Raw genomic sequence first — 23,876 nt, forward strand, 5'->3', positions numbered from 1 at the left:
TGATTTTTTGTCCAAAAGTATTGAATATGTTCAAAAATCATTTTTAGATTATTTTTTAGATTTCTCCATAAAAATCTAGATGTTTTTAGATTATTTTTTTGGTAAATCTAGATGATTACTGTCAGAAAAATATGGCAACTATGGTACCGGTATACGTTTACAGACTGGACCATTTAACTCGAAAAGCAGCGAGATTCTTATTTTCTAGCGCGATATGGTATTCTGATTTTTTTACTGTTTTACCATATGTTCTTAAACATTAATAAAGAAGGAAAAGTTTTGGCGTATTTACATTGTAACTACAGTGGCCATTTTAGATGTTTAATTTATCGTTTTAAGTAATTAACAAATAACAAAAACATGCGCCCCTCCTTATTCCGTTGTCTATTTATCAAAATTGTTATAATGCATCCTTACCAAAACATCCTGTTGTATATTTATCAAAAATGTAATAATGTATCTATTTATCAAAGATCATTATGTGTCTAAACTGGAAAATGTAATGTTTGACGAATCGTTACTGTGTGCGTTTTAGTAAAAACTTCCGGTATTGCCAGTGCCTTGCGAAACAGCTTGGCCACTTGTTCACAGATGACGAATAGCAAAATTGACATATACATCCGTCCTTATATTGTCCTTGAATGTGCGACCTAAATGGCCGTTTGAGAACTAGCACGATAGCCATATTTCAAAACAAAGATTTGAAATTGTGTTTACTGTTAGAGAAGCTGTTTTTGTGTACTTATATGGATAGATTCTAACTTCCTTGTAGGAGATATGTTGAGAAAGAAAGGCGATAAAGCCAACACCCGTGTGACGTAATTACTATTAAATAATATAACAATTTGCCGTGTCATTGCTGCGTCATAATGTTTTTCTCGTACAGAAATTTCTCTTCTGAATTTTGTGTATAAAACGGATTGCTTATATCCCGTCGTGTCCAGTTAATAAACAGAATGGTTGCTGCTGCAAGGTCGAGTGATTGTTTTCTGAGCTAAGGTTTAATACGAAGCATATTAGAAGTATGAAGCAGAAGATGAACAATTCAATTTGAATGCAGTATCTACATTGTAGTTGTGAGTTTGGTACATCGGGCAAAAGACTATTAAATGATTCTCATTATCAACCACATCTACAACATCGATAAATCACAAAGCGAGCACAAATCAGTAAACAGTTTAGCAAATCATTCTCATTTACAGTACCAAAAAGAACAGTAACTGGAATGGTTTGTAGGGATATAAAATTTTTTGATGAAATCCATGCAGTGACTTCTTCCCAAAACTTTACAACATGTTCGCAATAGAAAAACACATGAGAAATTGTTTCAAACTTTAAATTGCAAAATACACACCGGTTGGTTTCACTTATATCAAAAGAGAATAGCGCATATCATTGGTCACAATCGCACGAAGATTAAGTTTAAATTGAAAGGATCGCAGTTTAGCTTCAATTGTGGCTTTACAAGTGTTTTCATATAACCTGTCCCAAGGAGTTGTGTTCGGTACCGGTACAAGATTTAAATCCCGTTCCCGCGTTGTTCTTTATGCGGACGATCAGTAGTGTATGTTTTGATCTCATTGTATAAAGTTTTTGGTGAGTTGTACCTATCTGCCTTAAAGTGGTGACTAGTTTAGTATCGGCTGGGGAGCCTGCCGTGGAGTGGTCCCGCTCAGGTGGGAGAGCAGCGATCATTTTAATAAAGGTTTTAAAATCTATATTGTTTGGGTGGAATTTGTACTTAACTGCCAGTTGGTCATAGGTCAAATAGTGTCCCGAGTCGTTTAGTAGATTATTGTGGTCAAAAACTCCTATAGTGGCTTAGAACAGTGAGACAATTTTCTGGGACCGCGAAGCACCCAACAAAAAATGAACACGACGCTCCTAATTAAAGAAATTACTTCACCAAACCAAGTTGATTATTATTAATTGTTTATTCACGCTATTATACGCTTCAAGTTGAATTGTCCATTGTCACGTCATAGTGTTGCATTGCGCTAATGAGAATTGCGTTTTTACAGCTTGCTGCGCTGGCAATGTGGGCTGTACGAGTGTACGGTCGTGGTTTTAAAACTGTTCGTGATTGCTTCACTCAAATAAAGTGATTCGTTAGACTGGTTAGAGGTTAACATAGCCGAGCTGATAGCAAAAAAAGCAAGTGCACCCGTCCCTCGATACCATTCTTATTTTGTGTGTATTTTTAAGGGACCGTGAGCAATTAAAAAAATTACTGGGGGACCGATGCGTAAGTTTGTAAAAAAAGTTTGAGAACCACTGAAATAGAACGTTTCTGTCTTGAGTCGGACGTTTTTGTTTACCCATAAAGGACGGGTCTTGAGTGTTTGCAATTGTGTTATTGTCATATACTTCCTATAGCAGTGATTCTCAAACTTTTTTGAGCACGACCCAAGCGTCAATCATCAAAAAAATATACCTTTTCTGATATGCATGAAATAAAAAAAGACACAGACAGCCAGATGTAGTACACAGTTCTGTGAAACAATGATTTATTTATTTTAGTGTGATTGGTGAAACTGAATTTTTTCCTTTATAATATCAGCGTGGCTTGTTTGGTGACTAAAAGCTTACACCAGTCTTAGCAGCTACTGTAGTTGGCTATGGCTGTACTGTAGCTGGCTGCCATCAAACGTTCTTCAAACCACTTATGATGCAATAACCCATGTTTGGGTCGCGACCCATACTTTGAGAACCACTGTCCTGCAGACTGATATTGCCTTTCTAGTAGTGCGTAAAGGTATTAGTTTAGAACAGTGCTTTTCAAACTTTAATATTTCCATCCGCACTTTTTTATTTCGGAATATTTCCATCCGCACAAAACAAGCCCAGTAAGTTTGCAACCTTTAGTTTTATTTGTGAAATAACAATGAAAGGGTTTGTGTATAAATAAGTGAGCGCACCAGCTTTTTTGATTACTGTATTACACATAAAAAATAATAACATGCACCATTTTCATCCGCACATCCATCCGCGCGACGCTAGTCATCCGCGTTACAATTTTTTTCATCCGCACAAGTGCGTACCGTCCCACGGGTTGAAAAGCACTGGTTTATCATTGCCTCGATGCGACAGATAAGTCTCCTCGCAGCCAGCATTCGAGTTCTTTGTCTGTTAGAACACCATTTTCAAGCGTTTTCCACAGTGCATTATACTCGTCGTCAAAAAGTTTTGACACCCATTTAATATTCAGCGACATAATATATGCGTCAACGTCCAACATATTTGCTCCTCCATGTTCAGTATTTGCGCATATTTTTGTTCGCTTAACTCTCTCCCATCTAGATCCCCATATAAACTGAAATAATTTCGTTTTAAGTTTACGCACCCATGATTCGGGCAAGTTGACCGGGAGGACACCAATTTTGTAAATTAGTGTGGGAATCACTAAGCTTTTCAGTATACAAATTCATCCCAGAAGAGTTAGCCCCCGAGAGGACCAAATATTTATAATTGCACTAATTTTATTTAAAACTTCTCCAAAGTTAAGCGTAAGCAGTTCCTTTGGGTTTTTTAGTAGAATTTTCATACCTCAGTATGTACTTAAGTGAGTGTTCTGGCCACTCGAGGCCTTTGTTCGCGTAAGGTTTTTCTGTCGAAGAGCGATTGGCTCCTACATGAAATGCAAGCGATTTTTGCATATTGATTTTGCATCCGGACATGTCTCCAAATTTATCTAGCACACCAAATATTCGTTCGAAATCTTTCTGTTCGCCTCTTAAAAAGACTAACGTATCATCAGCAAGTAGAGATACTTTAAAATCGTCTCCATTAAGTAGTAGTCCTACAAATTCGTCTTTTCGCAACGCCGTTGCTAGACAAAAAAAAGAGTCGGAGATAATGGGTCGCCTTGCCGGTCACCTCTTTCGATTTTAAATTCGCGCGACAAAAAGTTATTGTTGGTTATTTTACAGGTAGGTTCCGCATAACAACATTTTATCCAGTTTATTAGGTTATGGATTATCCCCAATATATCTACCCTTCATAAAGCCATTTTGGTCTCTACTGATTAGGAACTCGATATTGGCTTTTAACCTGTTGTTTATAACTTTTGACATAATTTTATAGTCCACATTAAGCAAAGAGATGGGGCGGTGATTAGTTATCAGCGAAGGATCTTTATGTGCCTTGGGGATTAGTGCTACTACACCTTGCGCTTGACTTTGACTAAATTTACCGGTTTCTTCAGTATACATCCCAGCGTCGTAAAACAAGGTTTTTATCTCATGCCAAAAGTCTGATAATATTCTACCGGCAATCCACCAAGGCCCGGGGACTTATTCCTCGGCATAGTGTTAATTGCCGCTAGAATTTCCTCAAGCGTGATTGGGCGCTCGGTCGATTCTTTCTGTATTGCGTCTAGCCGCGGCAGATTTACTGTCGAAAAGTGTACGTTAATTTGTGTCTTAGTATACTTAGCATCGCATATATTTAGCATCGTTTGTATAGACTTTCAAAAAAATTTGCCAGTTCTTTTAGAATGTTCTTTGGATCTGTTTGGATTTCATCACCCACTTTTAGGCGGTTGATTGATTTTTTTGGACGTGGCGTTTCTCTAAGTTTAGAAAGTACTTTGTGTTTTTTTCACCCATCTCAGTCCAGCGCGCTCTGCTTCTAATAATAGCACCTTGTGTACGTCTTTCAATCAAGTTATCTAACTCCAGTTTTAATTTGACCGACTTATCGCCTTGAACCGTGTTGGGTTGATTTGTCAGCGTTAATTCTCGTTCAATTTCTTCTATCGCCCGTTCTAAATATTGCTGTTGGCTGTATTTGCTCGTTTTACTTTGGCGCTGTGTTTAATGGACTCCCCACGGATTACTGCATTAAGAGCATCCCACCGAATGTGTGAATTCACCTCATGTTTAGGATTGTTAGCCACATAATCACGTATTGTGCGCCTCGTGTTTTTTATGATTCGTTGTTGAGCAAAGAGATTTGTGTTTAGCTTCCAGTATCCTTTGCCACGAGGAGAACTCGAGACTGTCATCGAAAGGGTTACTATTTTATGATCTGATTTAATGCCTGGTGTGATGTTTGAGGAATTTAGGTAATTTAATAATGACTCCGATATTAAAAAGAAATCAATACGCGTCGCGGTCATGGGGTTTACCTGAAACCTTGAGTATTGGCGGGCCGTAGGGTGCAAATATCGAAACGCATCACTTAACTTGTAGGACTGCATGTGCGATAAAACTCTGGCACGAGAGTTTCGGTTAGAATGAGAGGGACCCTGGTTTTTATCTAAGTTACCCTGCAAAATCGTATTAAAATCACCCCCCAAAATTTACTCCGAGTTGTCAATAGATGCCAGTTTCGCAAATATTCGATCAAAAAACTTGGGATCGTCGTTGTTTGGGGCGTGAACGTTGCACAATTTAAACTCTTTGCCTTCAACCGTTAACGAGGCAACCAGATACCTCCCTTCGGAGTCTATTTCTATAGCTCCTTAATCGACATCGAGGTATTTTTTGTCAATAGAATGGCAACTTTTTTACTGCGAGTAGAGCCATGTGCCCATAATATTTTAAATCCCCACTCCATTTCCCATAATTTTTCGTCCCTTACTGAGGAGTGTGTTTCCTGCAAAAGGACAATATTAAAGTTTTTCTCTCTAAGAAAGTTAAAGATTGGCTTTCGTTTGCGCGGATTTCGAATACCCCCACATTAAATGATGCGATATTGAAGCTCATTATACAACAACAAAAAATTTACACCAAAATAGTTACCATAATACATCTAATTGTTTATCTGTACTCCTAGTTCGATATCCCACTCATATTGGAACCCGCAACTGCAGTTATATGGCCGGCTCGGTTCAATAACCTCGGCGGATTTTTCCCGCAACTGCAGTGTATCAGTTTATATTTGCATAGATGATTTAAACATTTCTTGGACATGGTAATGTTTGGAAGGGCATTTACAGTGTTACACACACAAGTTATTGCGTACCTTTTGCATTGGATGCACTCGAACATATCGCCGTCCATTCGAAACTCCGGTTGTATTTCCTCACAGCAGGGCATAAGTCTCATTTTGGCCTGGAACTTGAGCCAGTTGGCCACTGTTTCCTCCAAGGGCACCAAACACAAGACGGTGTCATCGCAGTATGCGTTGGTAACCCTGTATTCTTGTTTGCATTTGCAGCAGTAAAAATGACGGCATTGGGGACCCAGAAGACTGTCCGTGTGACAATTTGGGCAATCCTAAAATTCACAATTCCTAAAATTCAAAATAAAATTCACAACCGTTCATTCGTATATAACTTGGTATTGGATTTTTTTCTAAATCCGCTTTGTTCATTGTTGCAATTCTCATTCCCGTTAACAATCCTTCTTTGTCTTTTCTGTGTGTCATTTTTTTTACTTCTCCAAACTGTTCTTTAATCCGGCTTTCAATAACTTCATTCGGGAGTGGAATTGGTACCCAACCAATTCCTACATTAATCACATCGGACTCGTAAAGACGAACATTCCGAATGTATGACACATTCAGTAGTCTTCTATGAAGGTCAAGTACATTTTCCCTGGACGTACACGTCACTTCTACTAGAGTTCCTTTCATTTCCGCTATTCCTATAATTTTTTTCAGAGGAAAATCAACCTCTTTCATTAAATTCCAGAAGTCTTCTCTTTTAAGTTGATTAGCTCCTCTTAAAGCTTAAACAGTTAGGCCTTTTCAGTGCACTTACTGCACTTTCGCCTGCCGCTTGGGCATAACTAGCTTTTTCACTCATTTTGCTCCATGCTCTAGGAGCGCCAGTCTCGAATGCGAATATTGCTCTTCAAAGCGTTTTCCGTGACCCCTGGCCATCCAGTGCTCAAAATCAACTGTGACGTGTTTAAAACTATCTGTTTTCTCCAAGTCTAAAATTTCCTACGATCAAACAAATCCAAGTTAGTTTAGAATCTGAAACGGAAGCCAAAATTAGCAGTCTCACTGTTTACTTGTGGATATCCAGATCGCGTACGTTACGAAGGTAAATCATTGTACCTATATCGTAAGTACCTGTAACTGTAAGTAGGCCTACCGTCACTCGTTTGCAATAAATATTTTATTGTGGCTCGTACCCAGTTTCAAGCTCCACACTAAAAAATCATTTCAGCCCAGCACCTGTCGAGTTGCACTACAACTGGATATTACATATCATAGCCATATAACTTTTAACGGCAATACTTACCTCCGTATAATTAGGCCTATATATACCTCAGGAGCCATAACTGTTCTCTATGGGTTGTATAACATTTTAGCCTATATTGTCAATTCTGACTGGTTATTACTCTTCGATTTAAATAAAACTTTTGAATCATTCGGACGTCATGCATTGTATTACCAAGTTATCAAATTAACGTTTTACGCTTGTGTGTTTTGTCTTCACATGTAGCCACTCTTAAAGTGCCTGCGCCACATTGCGAAATTGACTTTTTTGTTAAAGACGCCCTAATGACGTCATAAATCCGTTTAATCGTTTTGGCCCAACAGACTTTTAGTAGATATATTCCTTTATGTGACACCAATCTCTGGCGTTTAAAAGCATTTTCGATGAGGTCTTTATGATATCTCGTACACGGTATTTTTCATGGGGACTGTTTTTGTAAGTTTCAGACATATTTTCAATGACTAGAATAAAACCTTTTTGGTATTACTTTTGAGGTTGAGTCTCTTTTGTACCATTGCTTTACAGGCCTATAAGCTTCTTAACACTAAATCAAATCTTATCTTTATAACCCTAAAGTACATTTGGACGTTCAATTGACGTCATTTGGTATCGGATCAGATCGCGTCACATTTGGGTATCGGCTTAAAATAAAATTAAGTATCGGACGGACATCCCTGCTTCAGACAACCTTAAAAAACAAAGCGAACCTTCATTATGTTTTGATATAGTTCGTAATAAAAGGGTTACAGTGCGATAAAATGCCGTTATTAATATAAAATAAAGTTACAAAACACCCTTGAAAAAAGGTGCTATATATTAACTATCCATGCAGTCCTCGCTCACATCACGGGTCAGATCAACTTTGACCATAGTTCTGATACCACGGATACCGCGTAATCCAGCAAGAAATATCTACAAGATAGAAAAGGTATAAGAGATGTTTATAATTGTTTCTTATAACTAACGATCACGTGGTTTTTGCATCTTATAAGTGGTTGAAAATTTTTAAGGTATTTTATCACTTAACAGTGAACTGCTTCCATTCACTAAAGGTAAACGAAGGTGTTTTTTGATGTTATTTAGGCATTATTCATTATGACCGACCAAACCTTTGTGTGCGCATCTTTAAAAGTCTAAAGTACCTTAATAAACGTGTAACATAGTTTCAGTCGATTTATTTGGTATGGTAAACTACAAAATTTAACATAAAAATATAGCATGCGACATTAAACTGTGAAGTATATGTTTCATAATTTGATTCGCCGGGATATTCGCGCATGCAAGAAGCTGCGCCGCCTGCTCCAAATGTCAAGAGAAAGGTTTTTGTCAAGACTTTATAAGAAAGTTTCGCGGCGAATTCCCTTGTAATTAAATGTATCGTGCTTAGCGAAGTGGAGCGCGATATAGCTGAGTATTTATTCGATCTTTTTTAACATACAACACAACATTAATGTTTGGTTATATGCTAATTTGGGATTATACAGTGTTTTAACAAAAACGCATGCTTAAAAATCATAACCTTACATAAAGTCGATCCATTTCAGATACAACACACAACATTGCATTTTTGTTAAATGCTTATTATTTTGCAATCTGCACTGCTTTAACCAGGGCTGGGGAGTCGGAATCGAACTCGGAACTCGAGTAAGACTAGTCGACAAATTTGCACATTAGGCCGGAGTCGGACATCACGCTAGCCAGCCAATTGTCACTTTTTCGCTTAACGGGAAAGCGCATTGTACCACGCTATAACCGACCGACTATTGTTTTGTATTAAGCTGAACTTCCAAAGAGTAAATGCTAGTCGTCTATGACTTCTACTAACCTACACAATTGTTATCAGTGTTACACTAGCCATTTGTTACCAGCGTCACACTAGCCAACGTAGACGTTTTTGTTAATCTAGCTAAGTTCTCTGCTGTGGCTTTATTAGACCTTTCTCGCAAAAATTTATAACACGCCAAAAGAAATGTCGTGGTGCAACGTTAAAGCATAAGTGAAAATAGTATACCAGTTTACTGTCGCATTGTTTAGCCCTCTAACGAAGATGTCTATCAGTAATACAATTTTTTGTTTACATGGTAAATGCCACAATCATTTTATTTTGCAAGCTTTAACATGATGCTTCAGCAAATTTTTACGGACAAGTTACAACGTACAATAGTTATAAGGAGGCCACAGCATAATGAACTTATTACGTTTTGTTCAACTACGAAATTCAGGTAGAATTAGCAATGTATCGAGTTTATTGTCGCGGTAATACTTATGGCTGGACAACGCGAGAAGTCCTTCACCAGTTTAACTGTCAGTAAACACTCTATTTAACACGGTTTTTTTTTCTAGTGATCATTAAATGATGTATTGGTTCGAATTTTTTGTTTCAGGATCTCAGTTGGGATCCTACGGAAGGGAGCAGCAGTAATGGAAGGTTAAGAACCACTGTTCAATTGAATTCACACGAACGTGTTTGTAAATGATTAAAAAATGGTATTATTTGCTGTTCTGTGTATGCTCTAATTTATCGCATTAGACGACGCGTATCTGTATTTATGGTGCAATGGAATTACGTATGATGCTAAAACCTTTTAAAATAATGGCAAAACAAGTTCGCGATTGAGCATAAAAATAGTGCGTATCTCTTACTTGTGGCCTCGATACGTTACTTTGGCCTTCTTCTTTGGTTTGTGAGGACTGGTCTTTTGGAAGATAAACTTGCGTTTGGTTCTCTCTTCTTAGGTTGCTCAAGTTAGTTTGACTTCCTTTGGTTGTTCTAGTTCGTAGGTTGGCCTAAACAAAAAGCGAACAGATGAAAAAATGTGTTTTTAATGCATACCTTATGGAATTTTTTTTAACAATAGCGTAACATGCTTGGTTTACATAGTTTCCAGCATTGCTCAACTTTTAAATGTGGGAATTACATGACAATATACAAGCTTTCCCTTTATGTCAAGTCTATATCTTAAAGTTAAAAGCTTATTAAACTGTTTGAGAATACTAAAATCGTACAACGTCGAAGGCTCCTGTTATCGCCATTTATTTCAGATACTGTAGGCTAGTACCAATCGAATTCCTTACAGAAATAAATTAAATGGTAGCCTAAACCACGTTTACGTTGTAGTACTAACTTTTCTTGAAAGCGCGTGACATCGGAAATATTGTGCAACGTATACCTTCTTGAATTTTCACGAGAATTTTAAAGTCAACAGGTGTAAGACAATTTGGCAATGTGACGGTCAACTACTATTTAAAGCTGAAGTTGTTTCACGATCACTAAGATGTAATTAGTTGTTAATAGCGTCGATTATTGTAACGTTTTTTTGTCTTCTATGAAACGGCAGTAATGCAAGCGGTAATGGTAAGTTGTCTCAAATTAACAATAGGGTTCACTTAAAAGTGGTATTTAGAAAACTTTCAACGGAGTTGTGTTTATTTCCAGTTACTTTACCACAAACTGTGCGTTATGAGTTGTTCTAAATTGGACAATAGTAAAAGTAATTTGGGGCAACTCTTTTTAAATGTCTAAACTTTTTTCGGTAAATTAAACAAAATGTTGACCTACATTCGGCCTATATCAGCGGTCGAAAAATTATGGTCCGCTGCCCAAATGTGACCATTTAGCCATTTTAAGTGGGCCGCGAGTTATTTTTTAATAGTTTAGTTTTATCATGTATATTTTTGTGCCGCTAACAGCTGTACATAAGGTAGGTGTGGCAAAGGGCTGCAACCTTAGCTCATTGTTGCGCCATAAGGCCTTCCGACCAAAGCCCCCCTAAATTATACTTTTAATTTAAGTTTAACTATAGTAATAAAAAATTCGCGCTTCTCGCAAACTTCTATTCATTTTACTTAAATCAATTTAGTCCAAAGGCGATATGCATACCATGGCGTGTTGCATCATGCGGACTTATAAGAACAATATTCGAATCTCTTTTAACGACCTTATGCATCACGTATCCTTTTAATTTAAGTTATGCCAATTCAAAACAAATTAATGCATTTTGCATATTTTTGATTCGATTGGTTTTTAACTGCATATTTGAACACGAGTTCTCTCGATAATAACAGATGTGTTTAGGATTAAATGTTTTATGGCGTAATTTTTTGATGTCTGTATCAAATTTTTTAAGACCATAAGCCGAACAAAACTCCTGGATCCTCCCCTGTTTTCGTATAGTGGTATTACGTAGTAGGCCTTCCATACCTGTCCAATAAGCTTACCCAAAACTGGAGTGTGCACTTTAATATTGCCTATAAGTCTAGCATAATCTTTACAACACATTGTTCTAATTACCAGCGATCTTTCCCTGGAACACGTGTGGTTGTGCAGAACCCTTTGAAACTAGCTTAGCCGAATGTAGCGCCTTTGCCAGAAACGTTTTTTCACGCTTTTAGCAACAGCAATTAAATGCAAGACAGACTTTAAAACACGACAGTGTCATCACAATGACACGGCTACGGTACAAAATAATAGGTAAAAGTGATTTAGGACAAGGCATCTTAACTTCTCAAATAGCGTTTAACTATAGGCTACAAACTTTTGGGTCGGTCTACTATTTAAAAATTTCGCGGATGTTAACTTTATCGGTCAAAGGAATTACCCACAACAATGCGGCTTGTTTTAAAATTAAACTGTTCACAATTTTTATACTGGGAATACATATTCGTATTTTTAATATGACACAAATCCATGAATGCCGCTTTCACACGAGTCCTAAATATTAAAGTTCAGAGTTGCCACAAACTTTTAAGAAAAAATAAACACACATTAAATACTTTTCAAAGAAAAAATTGATGTTCAGTGACAAAATCAAATCACTTGAGAAAAACGGTTTTACAATGGCATTTTCTAATTTACAGAGGGATTTTTTTTTTTGGGGGGTCGAATAGACACAATATGAGTTGTGACTCTTATTGAAAAAATCCACAAATAGCTTGCTTTGACAGTTTAGTAAGATTTAGGGGTGGATCTAGGATTTTTGTTGCAGAAAACATGATGTTTTAGAGCAGGAGACGTCATAAAATCCGTAACCTTTAGATACATGGTAGTCTAGTTGGAGTTGTGCGCAAATGTGCAACAAAACTCTGATTTGAAGGGAAGACGGGAAGGCGTCAGGCGCAAAAAAACTTTCAATGTTGACGAAGAGGTGATAGATTTTGCACATTGCTCGATTCAATATCATTTATCAATAAATGTTGCTGCCAGGCATTGTTTCAATTGTTTCAAATGTTCAATTGTTCTTCCGGCAAAATTTTATTAAAGTGCCAACATTTTGATCACCTTCGGGCAATCTTCTTCAGGGCAATATAATTGCAACTAAAGGCGAAAACATATATATACCAGTCTTGGCTGGAAGAACAATTTTACAAATGATCATTTATCCAGTTAATATTCGCTAAAAAGTTGTGGGATATTTTACCTATTAGCTTTAAGGCCATTGGCAGATCCAGATTTTTTTGTGGGGCAATGGAATTTTTTTGTGGATAACGCCTCAGCGAACTTGTGGGCAAATATGCAGTATATGAAAAAAAATGCGTTTTATTAAAACTTTCAATTTAAAAGAAAACTATATTCGCATATTGCTCGATATAATGGCTTTATAGTCTAATTTAACAGAAATTAAAAAAAGAAAAGAATTTCTCTATAACAACAATGCACGATAAAGGAGTGTTTATCACGAGTTGTAGGAAATATCCAATCAGAGTTGCGTCAGTAAAACGTATACGTTTTGCCTTTGATGTTAAAAATGTAGACTAAACCGACAGCGAATAAAGGAATTTATTGTCAGTCAAGTTTCGATTTTTTATTACTCATTATTATTTTTTTTACCTGAATTTGTAGTCTTTGCAGGTAAAAAACATGTTGGTTAACATTAACCAGTTTACAACACTTTGTAGACTTTGCAGCTTTTGTAACAATTTCTAGTTGTAATCAGCAATTGTCGCACATTCTACGATTGTGTTTATTTTTATGACAATGATATGACAGTGAGCTTCTAGTTGGACAGAAGTTTTTAACGGAAAAATTAACCAATCCGTAATACATTGCAAAAAGTAATTCTGCTATGCCGGATTTTAAATACATCCAAGTAAATAATACAGCTTACTGTACTAGCGTTATACCAAAATCGAATTATGTACTGTAAATTTACAATGAATCACTATTGCACAAAAAAGGGCAAAAAATCCTAAATTAATTATATATCTAAACAGCAAAATGCTAAAACATACCAGTTTAAGTGCCTTTCTTCGTAGTTCCCATTCATTCCATTCATATTCTTTGACAACATTCGATGGCAGGATATGTGTGTCTGTTTGAGACCCACTATCTGACTTCGTCACAGGCTTTTCTATTAACTTTCCAGTTTCACCCTGAATAATATTAAAGAGATTAATACATCACATAGCATACCACAAAAGAAGCAAGTTAAGGAAACGTCTAGCTGTTTATCACATGAATCACAAAACTTATCTTACAAACGGCCACTCTCAAAACATTCGTTTTTATTCAAAAGAAACAAATAAAAAATGTCATTTATTTTAACTTTCATAAAATGCAGACTAAACAAAGTTAAAAAAAAAAGTATTCCAGGTTGGCTGAGGTGGTACTTAAACTTCTCTTTCTTTTCAAAAGTTAATTACAAACATTGATTGATCATTTGGAAAGTTAGCCTGTAGTGAGGTTGGAACTCGACCATCCGGGGCCGGTTTTACGACTGAGCTACACATGCTTATAGGGGGGGAGTCGAGAAACAACCATCGGACAGGCCGTACCCTGTGATCGCACTACGACAACTTTATAAAAACTATCCTCATTTTCAAATCAATCAACTTAATGGTCGTTTTTTTAATCTGACCTGAGAATAAGGTGATATTGCGGCAAATTGTTGATGTAATTCAAGCAACTGTATCAACTCCGGGGATTTCTTGGCAGCCTCGCCAACTTGAGATATGAAGCGCTCTGCATTATTGGCGAACTCATATGCAGCTGGCTTCGAACTAAATACAAACAATTTGTCTTGATACTGCAGAATTCCAATGTCAGGATTACCTAAAAATATTTTTGTGCATATTTATTTAGTATTAGATAGTTTTACAGTAAGTAAAAATACATAAAGTCTAAAAATGGATTGCTAACATGGTTTAATTTTTATTTTAATTAAATACAAAAAATATTCCTGTAAAATTATAATATTCAAAAACATAAAAATAATGTTTATTCGGATCTGAAATAATGTCAATATAAGATCATATAACCGGGTCTGTGTTTGCTGTTAAACATGATGTGCCATAAAAAACTTTTTATTTTTTACGTACCTGGTAAAAGCAATCTATCATGTTTCACAATAGCATGCCCACAACAGCCCCTAAACTGCAGTAGTAATCTGTCGTAGTTTTTAGTGGTTTCGGGAAAAAGCCACTGAATTTCTTGATTTTCTTTAAAGTCATCAGGGTCAACACGATTGCCTGAAACAAATGTAGAATATGTTATAAGATGTTACCAGCAAGCCTGTATTGTTTTACATGCTGCATTCATACAAACCCATTGTTTCTAGAATCCTCTGCTCATCAGTTTTAATTATAATATTTTCCAGAAGGGGTGAAATGAGCTCTTCTGGAAACAAATCTCTTTGTGTCCTGCACATTAAACATAATTAAAAGCGTTGTAAAATAATTAATTGGAAAGCGATATCGTTACATCTTCGTCGGAAGGCTAAATAATGCCAATTTTTACAAATGACATAATATTTTTACTTATGTCTAAACGTTGCACTACGTGGCACTACACGCTCGATAAATAAAAATTCCATGTGTTTTTGTGCATTTCGCGTTAATTGGAAAACATGTAGCCTACATTGTAAAAGAGCAAATGCGCTGGTCGCCCCTTAACTATAAGCCTCTAATTATGCCCTAAGTGTGTTAACTAAATGCTTTCCCACATTAAGAGTAACACCTTATAAGAATACGGCCTGTGAGGCAGCGGCATTTAATCTACAGTGTGAATAAAAAATTAAACTATTCGTCTACGACTCTACGTAAACTAAAGTTATTATAAAAAAAATTGCTAAATATATGAAAATGCAGTTGGCGTAACAGCGTAAGATTATCAAATAAAGTTAATGCAATTATTTGCGTGACCATATCTTCTATTTGCAAAAAGATTTTTGAAACTGTTTTTTTCCGGCGTAAGACATTTGCGAAGTTAAATCGTTTAAGCCAGGGGTCGGCAACCTACGGCCGCCGATGTAATTCATCCGGCCCGCCACCTCTTTGACAAATTAGACACGAGTCGATTTCACATACTTTTTGACTATTTTAACTACGTAAGTGCAAAAAATTTTTGCGCTTCGCGCGAACCATCATTCTACGTCCTGTTTGTTTACGTTTTGCTGCTGTGTTTTCACCAAGATCAACGCTTTTTTACCGTTGCGCCGTGGAAGGCCGCTAAGTGCATCACGGAAAACGTATTCAAAATGTTGGAGATATATTTTTTAACATTTTTTTTACAAGAAATTTAAAAGAAACGCCAGAATACCCTAAAAAAATCGCGCTCGCTTCGCTCGCCAGGTGGGTCTTCACTTCAAAACTAACAAACACCGACCTACATTAACTATAAATGTCATCGCGTTTCCTACAATTACTTTTATTAGTAGTATGGATGACGACGTGTGAACTCGAATTTTAAACCAAACCAACGCGTTTTTTTCGCGCTTTGTGCCAACACTTCACTGCCTCCGTAAACGTAATTAAACACATTTTAAGGGCCAAAACGATCCGAGGCCCGGCTGATTCACAGTTGTTTGAACATGTTAATAACACAATTCTTAGTTATCATTTTGTGCGGCCCGCGGAGACCTATCTGATTGCCGACCCCTGGTTTAAGCCCATGACGCGAGCACAATCTAATTTTAATCAAAGCGTTCAAGCTGTGGCCTTCTAATAATTAATATATGTTGTCGCATCCCTGTGTAAGTTCGCTGAAATAATTATGACAATTGAACATGTAACCAGTTTGTTTATTGTGTGTTGTTTCTCAAATGGATTGACTAAATGCGCAGCTATAGCGCGCTACACTTCGCTTAGCAAGTCACCCATCTTTTACGTAACAAAAAACAATGACATACGCCGATCGGCAAACATAAAAACTTAAGAATGATACGGCCCGTAATCCAAGTGCCACACGGCGTTTATGGTAAAAAAAACGTAACTCGTAACCCGTTCGAAATTGAGAACTGTTACGTGTTAACGCCGCTGCAATAAGCGCGATATTTTGCGAACCTCGCGTTCCAATAACAGTGTTTTAAGCAAGGGGCCTCGAAACCGTCAGAGTCGTTTTTTTTTTGTTTTCAAGAAACTTAGGCCAATTCGCTTTCTATTTAAGAGTATCGCGAGGCTCCTCGCTTACGACGAGCGAAATTCTCGCGCACATTTCTTCGTCATTCTCTTGCTACAAACAACTCGCGGTCTTTCAGCGAAAAAAAAAAACAAGCCAAAACAAGCCAAATATATTTAGAGATAATTCCTTAACCCAATAAGCCAGTGATTATTCACCTATTTTTACTATAGGCCGTGTATATTGACCTCCCTTGAAATGTTTGTTTACAAGACGGCTTTATAATTTTTACTAAGTATACAACATAACCTATTAAAATTAATAACTCTTTAGCCTCTCTATACCATCTAATTAATTTTTTGTATCAATGAAAAAACATTTGTTTTAAGGTGTAGTTTTTTTGTATGCGTTTTTTAACATATTGTTTAACAAATATAGTTGTTATATTTTTATACCTTGTGAATGGCTCAATACTGGCCAGTATGTTGCTAAGAACGCTCAGCAGAACCATCTCATCTTGAAAGCATGTCCATAAATGGGAAATACTTATAAATTGTGGCTATAAATATAATACAAAATTTAAAACTTCGGTTTATTTAGATCCAGAAAAACATGTAAAAATAAAAATAAATAACTTACATAAACTTGAGCAGTGGGAACAGCAGTTTTAGACTGAACAGTTTGCTGCAGTTGTTCCATTCTTGCACTTAGTTGGTTTACTAGCATTTCAACTTGTTGAGCACATCCAATTATGTCATTCTATGTGTATATTAAAACATAATTATTAATGTTGGAATAAAACACAGTTTGGAATAAGACCAAAATAGGACTATTACCTAATAGTTGTAATAGCGTCTAAATATTAAAATCCTAAACATGTTGGAATAAGACTTGAGTGAATCAGGCCTATATAACCTTTTACCTAACACAAAACTAGGGTTAGTTCAGATATTAATAATTTTTAGTATCCCGATAACAAATATATACATATATTTGAACCTAACCTTTGAACCGTTAACCACATAATAGAAATCAATTATCAGACTATTAATCTTTCGCAAATTCTAAAATAAAAGCACCGTTCCAACTTCGCTTAAACTAGAGTGCTCAAATGTTGACACCAAACCGGCCGATGCCAGACCAATGGCCCTGGTCGTCACATACTCACACCCAACTGCTTCAGGAATTATTTTGGCCATTAGACCTCATTCCGATGAATTTAGAACTTATTCTGACAGATTAAGGTCTTATTCATATGATAAAGATCTTTGTCTGTTGTGGATATTACTGCATATTATCTTTATTACATGCCGTTGGTCTTTTTTTCACAATACCATAATAAAACGACAATATAACAGTATATATAAAAAAGGTTACCAGAAGAATCCTTAATAATGCTTCATGTTGTCTAACATTAATAAGAGAGTCTTTTAAAAGCTGAATTGGAATTTCATTTGGAGATGTTGGTGGATCATGAATTTTAAATCTCTCCACAAGGGCAGTAAACCTTAACAAGTTGTACAAAATATTACAAACGAAAACTTCATGGAAAAAGGCCATTGTTTTTAATAAAATTTTATCTGATAACAAAAAATAGTTATCTTCAAATACCAAAAAATATATGTAACAAAAACACTTATATCCTCACAACATTGAAAGCAAGATCAGTTTAACCCTGTTGTGTAAAAACAGTCTTATTGGTGATAAACAAAGCTTTAACAATTTACATGTTTATATTGAAATAATGAGAAAATTAATTCACATTTTTCTGCAAAATCATTTCATTACACAATTAAAATATTTCTGTTGATTTTTGTGCACCAGTTTAAACATATATAATTATTGCATAAAACTTGGCATGTTAATATTTTTTTTTATTTAGTTATTAACCTCTATATATTTTATCAACCAAATGTAGGTTTAAAAATCATTTAATCTGTGGCCTGAATTACAAGTGAATTATGTAAGCTGATATCTGGCCCATAATAAAGTCTTACTTGTGCGGTTTACAAAAAAGTGCTTTTTCCATTCTGCTGGCTAAAATCTCTTGGTTTTAAGTAGGTGTTACGATTAAACAAACCAATATAAAAAAGATTTACCACAGTTCACATTTTTCATATTAAATTAAACCATCAACTTAATGTGTGGTTCACAAGTAATAGAAAATTGGAAAATTTAAACCATTGGATGAGTTTGCAACTGCCGTAGACAAATTTTTGTCTAAGCAAAACATATTTTTAACATGCATAATTTCATTTAGGAGACAATTTAAAAAAAATTAAAGGTATTGTTTTTGTTGTATTTTGCTGTATCAATATAAATTATGTATACGTTTTCCATAATTTTTTATCCATGAAATAATTTTACCTAAAAGCCGCTTGTTGACTGGTTTGAATTTCAATATCCACATTTTGAGTAGTTGCTGGAATAGCTTCATTCAAAATACCAGGCACTTCGAGTGATATATTTATTAAAATTCAATATATTATATGTTAAAAATATTTACTAGACTTACAGTCATCAATGCCCTCTCCACCTTTTCCACATTCCTTATTAAATAGTCTAATGCCAGACACGATCAATGTTAGCTCCTGCAACTGTCGTTCTTTATCTCTTTTTGTCAAGGACATGAATGTACCAAGTTCAGTTTGTGGAAATACACTTTGTAAAGCAGCTAATTAAATGATTAAATTTAAAGTTGTTTTTATATTGCAAACATACAATTTTTATTTACCAGTAGCTTCACGGACAACTGCAATATCGGTTGGTGATCCTAATCCTGAACGTAATAAGACATAAGAAACGATTTTCCGATATAGACTTTCCAACTCTTCCCTTGTTCTATTTTCAACCAGTTTTAAGTTGGTTAATAAATATAAACATGTTTTTTTAGACATGTAACTTTATTTCACCATTTAACAGAACTATAGCGTCCAGGAAACCTATTCTAGTATCAGAAAAATTAGTCATAATTTTATTCACAATTACCTCGCCCTACTATCTGTTATTTCTCTTGTAACAGGAGTTAATCTGGCCTCTAAAACTCGTCGATGTTCATCCAAAAATTCTCTTCTACTTGTATAGTTCATGTCAAAATAAACTTGCATCTTTATGGTGTCCAAACTTGGTGATCTGACATCAATCAGTCTTTCAACACAATGCTAAAAAATAAAAACAGAAATTAGCATAAGGTCAACCCACAGCTTGTGACACACAACTCTTTATTCAATTGAATGCTATTTTTTCTGTTAGAATAAACAGTTTACAATATAGAACACCAATTTTCAAGATCTCATTACATAATTTTACAAAGTGCACCAGTTGAATTTTGTTTTAATGCTAAATTTGCAGATACCATTATGTAAAATGCCAAAAATTAGTCATGTCTTGCGCTAATCATTTTTTATAATCTGGGATGTGTTAGACACAGTTGAAATAATTTTTTCAGTCAAAACTCACCGTTCATAACACAACATTTTTCCGTCTTTTTAATACGAACATAACACCTGAAGTGCAGCCCTATTTTAATTAACATTTTATGACCAACTTAAATCAGATAAGTAATAAATATTAATTCCACTTCCCCAAAATATTTTCTTATCTTTCTGTGTGACTACATGCTAATGCCCAGTGAATACACTTAAGAAATTCAATTTATGCAAATTACTTAATCACAAATTTATAACATTTTGGCAGTATGCTCTCTTCATGTTGAGAAAGACTTTTTAATCAAGATAGATTTTTTGGCAGTTCCCACAAACTTACCAGCTGTGGAGGTAATAGCCTTTACAACTTGTTTGTCAAAATCATCTTACTAGAATGCATTATTTAGAGCATACGTGCCTCTGGGGGTGCTTGAGCAAGTTTATTAAATTGACACTGTAACGACTTTCCGGAACAGTGCTTGAAAAATTGTTGCTTTTATGTGACAAGTAAGATAAGATTACCAAGTTCAGCCTTGAAGTTAAAATCACCATGCTGCACACGTTTATGACTTGTTGCTGGACATCAACAAATTGCTGTTATTGAAATGCATATGCAAATAGCAAACTATTAAATCTTTCCACAACAGCTAAAGTTTTCTATTGATACTATTTTCTTTGCATGAGTTACTATTGTCTGTTTCATAACAAATAAGCTATTAAATTGATTTGTGATGTTCCTTGCTACAACTGCAGTACCTCTAACAAACTTTAGTTTGTCTGCTCTGTTTATGATGTAACCAGGGTTATTTGAAAAAAAATTGGCAACTATGTGCTTATAGGTCGAAATTTATTTTGGCTAGGGTCTGTAGTTTAAATGCAGATAGACCAAAGTTATGGCTTCCAGGCCTAAAAACATGTGTTTTGTGTTTTCAAATTATTATATAGGCTGACGCTATACATGCAGATGATTTAAAAGGGTAGGTAGGTCAAAAAAGTTTGAGAACCCCTGACCTAATATGTCATGTATAATTCTTAAATCTAAGTTCTGTTTTAACAAAAATTCTTGTTCCACTTAAAAGGACTTAACTTACTAGGAATATCAAAACTTATTTAGAAGTAGATAACATTTTAAAGCTTATTTTAAAGTTATCTTTTTATTTATTTTTAACTTTATATAAGATGTTGAAAATCGGCCCTATTTAAATTACACAAAAACAATTATAAACAATAAACAATTTATTTTATGATAAACAATTTATTTTATGGTGCTTTTTAAGTATTTATGCTACAGCCTTCTCTTTTGTTAAAAACACAACTTTTGTACTAACAGTGGTATTACTCTCCCCAACATGTTCGAAGCTGCGCACTGATGTGCCATAAAAGGTTGAAGTCTAATAACAAATGTATTCTAGCTAAAGCTACTAGCAGTCAAGTGAGTTGGTGTCAACTAGCACTTGTCCCGAGTAAATTGCACTTACATTGACAAGAGGGCGAGTAAAAAACCTCAACCCAGTTGCACAAACTGCATATAAATATATAGCATAAAAGTAAAAAAAATGTCATAAAGCATGCCGACAAAAAACTTAAAACCCAAATATACCACTAACAATGTTTAGAAATACAACAACATACATCAGTGTTAAAAAATATTCAGAGTCAACCAACACATATTTAGGCCGGTGTAGTGTAGTAACAGAAGTATAGGCATGTTCAATGTTTGTTAATCTCTAATATGATTGTAAGCCCAAACTAAGTTTCAGAACAATGAAAAACACTTAATTATTCTTGTCGGTACATAAACATTAATCGATGCAACAAACCAAACAAAATAGATATCAGATACAACAAATATTGATTTCAAAAGCATTATTTGGGCTTTTATGTGAATACTTGTGGATAGAAATATATAGGATTGTCAAACAAATGAATTTTACCTTGATGAGTTTCTGGACATCATCCTTTGTAAGTGTTCGATCAACATTAAATTCATTTCTGGGATCGAGGACAACAGCTTTTACCATGAATGCAACCAGAGTTTCGGATAGACTATGCCCTTTACTTGCACATTCTTGAACAATTTCTCTGATGATGTTCTTTATTACACTTTCTGCTTGAGCACGTGACATGATTCAACAGTATTATTCTTTTTCAAAAATTGAGTTTGTGTACATGCATTCATGAAGTTAGCAGTATAATATAATCATAATATAAAACTAAAAAATAAACAGAAACTCTCCGGTTTATATCTATGGGTGATATGTTACTATTTGTAAAATTTATTAGTTTACAACTTTATTTATAGCTTGGATCTGGGGTTATTAAAGTGTTTTTAACGCTGCCCCCTAACTAAAAAAATTGGTTTGCGTGGACCAGGGTCGGTAAGATTTTTTCCAATGTGATGCAATAAATTGACATCTTAAAACAAAAAGACTTCAAAAACCTGCTGTTTTCGGTCCAACGAATGTAAAACTGAAAGGGAGTCTAAACACATTTAAGAAGGCGCCGAAGTGTTTTTTTATTTGGAAAGATTTATTTCTATTTTTAATTACATGCTAAGAATTAATAAGGCCTCCATGGCACATCTAAAACTAGTACATTAACCCCAAGGGGTCCATGCCCCATGGCCTCTGTTTAAAACCACTGGCTTAGAGTTTGATATAAATTTCCACAAATGGACACCTTAAACTGAAGTGGTCTGTGGCAGTATAGTCAATTTATTAATTTAGAACACTAAGATGATATTTTGATGTGAACTAATCCAGAGGGAAACAATATAAATATATTGAAAAACTTTTTTAAACTCTTTAAGTTTGCCAAAAGTCATAATTTAAAACAAGTTAAGCACACAAATAACTTCTAAACAAAGGGGATCAAAACTTTACTATTGGTTTTTAAACTCAAAACAAGGACAAATAACCTTTAAAACAATGCAATTCATATGCCTTTTAGACAAAATTGTATTTCAACGTGAAGTAATCAGTTACAATTTTTGTGTAAATATTATTGGAACTCATTAGTTTAAATAATTGTAATTTTCATGCTCACACTTTTACTAGTGACTCAAATTTATGTGAACTGTTCTTTTAAAATGACTTGACTTAAGAAAAACTTGTGTTGCAGTTGAATACAATTTTGGTAAAATTAGAGTATTAACTACATATTTCTGTGTAAAACAGTTTTGACATTTGATTTGTTTGTTGTTAAGGGAAATAAAGCTAGAGAAAAAATAATTTTGCAATGTTCAACTATTGAGGTGTGCAGCGTATTTTCTATAAACACATGATCTTAAAATGTAGTTGTTAATACTTTATTAACAAAATGTTTGGCGGATTCAAAAATTTTATTGAAAAATTGAACTTAACTATAATTTCAAAAAGCTTAGTTTAAATTTTTATTTTATCTTTTCTTTGTTTTTAATAATTAATTCAATAAAGATAAATACCATCATACCTTTATCCAGCCCTAGAGTTATCCAGTGCTATAGCAATACCTTTGAACTACACTTGTTGTTTATTTAGAACGACTTGACTTGAACTAAATCATTACAAAAAAAATTGTTTACAACACTGAATATTTAATTATTTAGATCCTAAATTAGTTATGTTTGCAAGATGCACATGCTCCAGATTTCATGGATCTTCTATGCTAATTGTGCTTAGCACAACTATACATTTTAAAAATATAAATTTGATGTTGTGTTTGTGGTTTAAAAATCAATAGTTTGCTAATACCCGCCAATCGACTAAACATTTTTACGATACCAGCGCACAGCCAAATCTTTTAAGCCCAAAGACCTTCCGCATATCTGGTACTCTTAAAGTAAAAGTTATCACAACTTTGTTGGTATGCTATATATAAATGTATTTGGGCACATTTAGCATTGAGAGTATAATGGTCCTAATAACTTACATATTCTACGAACTTGAAAAAAGACAAATGACAATAT

General features: G+C 34.9%; 1 protein-coding gene and 1 pseudogene across 1 annotated transcript; both read right to left on the minus strand.

Annotated features, from left to right (window-relative positions):
- Nucleotides 1–5,754: 5,754 nt before the first annotated feature.
- LOC146148682 (uncharacterized) lies at nucleotides 5,755–6,751 on the minus strand (annotated as a pseudogene).
- Nucleotides 6,752–7,763: 1,012 nt separating this feature from the next.
- LOC146148683 (cilia- and flagella-associated protein 206-like) lies at nucleotides 7,764–22,136 on the minus strand. Its single transcript, XM_083387080.1, has 14 exons — nucleotides 21,865–22,136; nucleotides 19,494–19,666; nucleotides 19,240–19,346; nucleotides 19,021–19,179; nucleotides 18,873–18,957; nucleotides 17,883–18,012; nucleotides 17,145–17,264; nucleotides 16,961–17,064; nucleotides 14,715–14,809; nucleotides 14,489–14,638; nucleotides 14,029–14,222; nucleotides 13,403–13,543; nucleotides 9,818–9,961; nucleotides 7,764–8,086 (listed from the first exon to the last, which is right to left on the minus strand). Exons 1-14 carry the CDS (start codon nucleotides 22,054–22,056, stop codon nucleotides 7,991–7,993), a joined length of 1,890 nt encoding a protein of 629 aa, XP_083243206.1. The 5' UTR covers nucleotides 22,057–22,136; the 3' UTR covers nucleotides 7,764–7,990.
- Nucleotides 22,137–23,876: the final 1,740 nt, after the last annotated feature.

The sequence above is a fragment of the Ascidiella aspersa genome, chromosome 4 (genome assembly GCF_963924565.1).
Source record: "Ascidiella aspersa chromosome 4, kaAscAspe10.2, whole genome shotgun sequence".
In the NCBI taxonomy this organism is placed as follows: Eukaryota; Metazoa; Chordata; class Ascidiacea; order Phlebobranchia; family Ascidiidae; genus Ascidiella; species Ascidiella aspersa.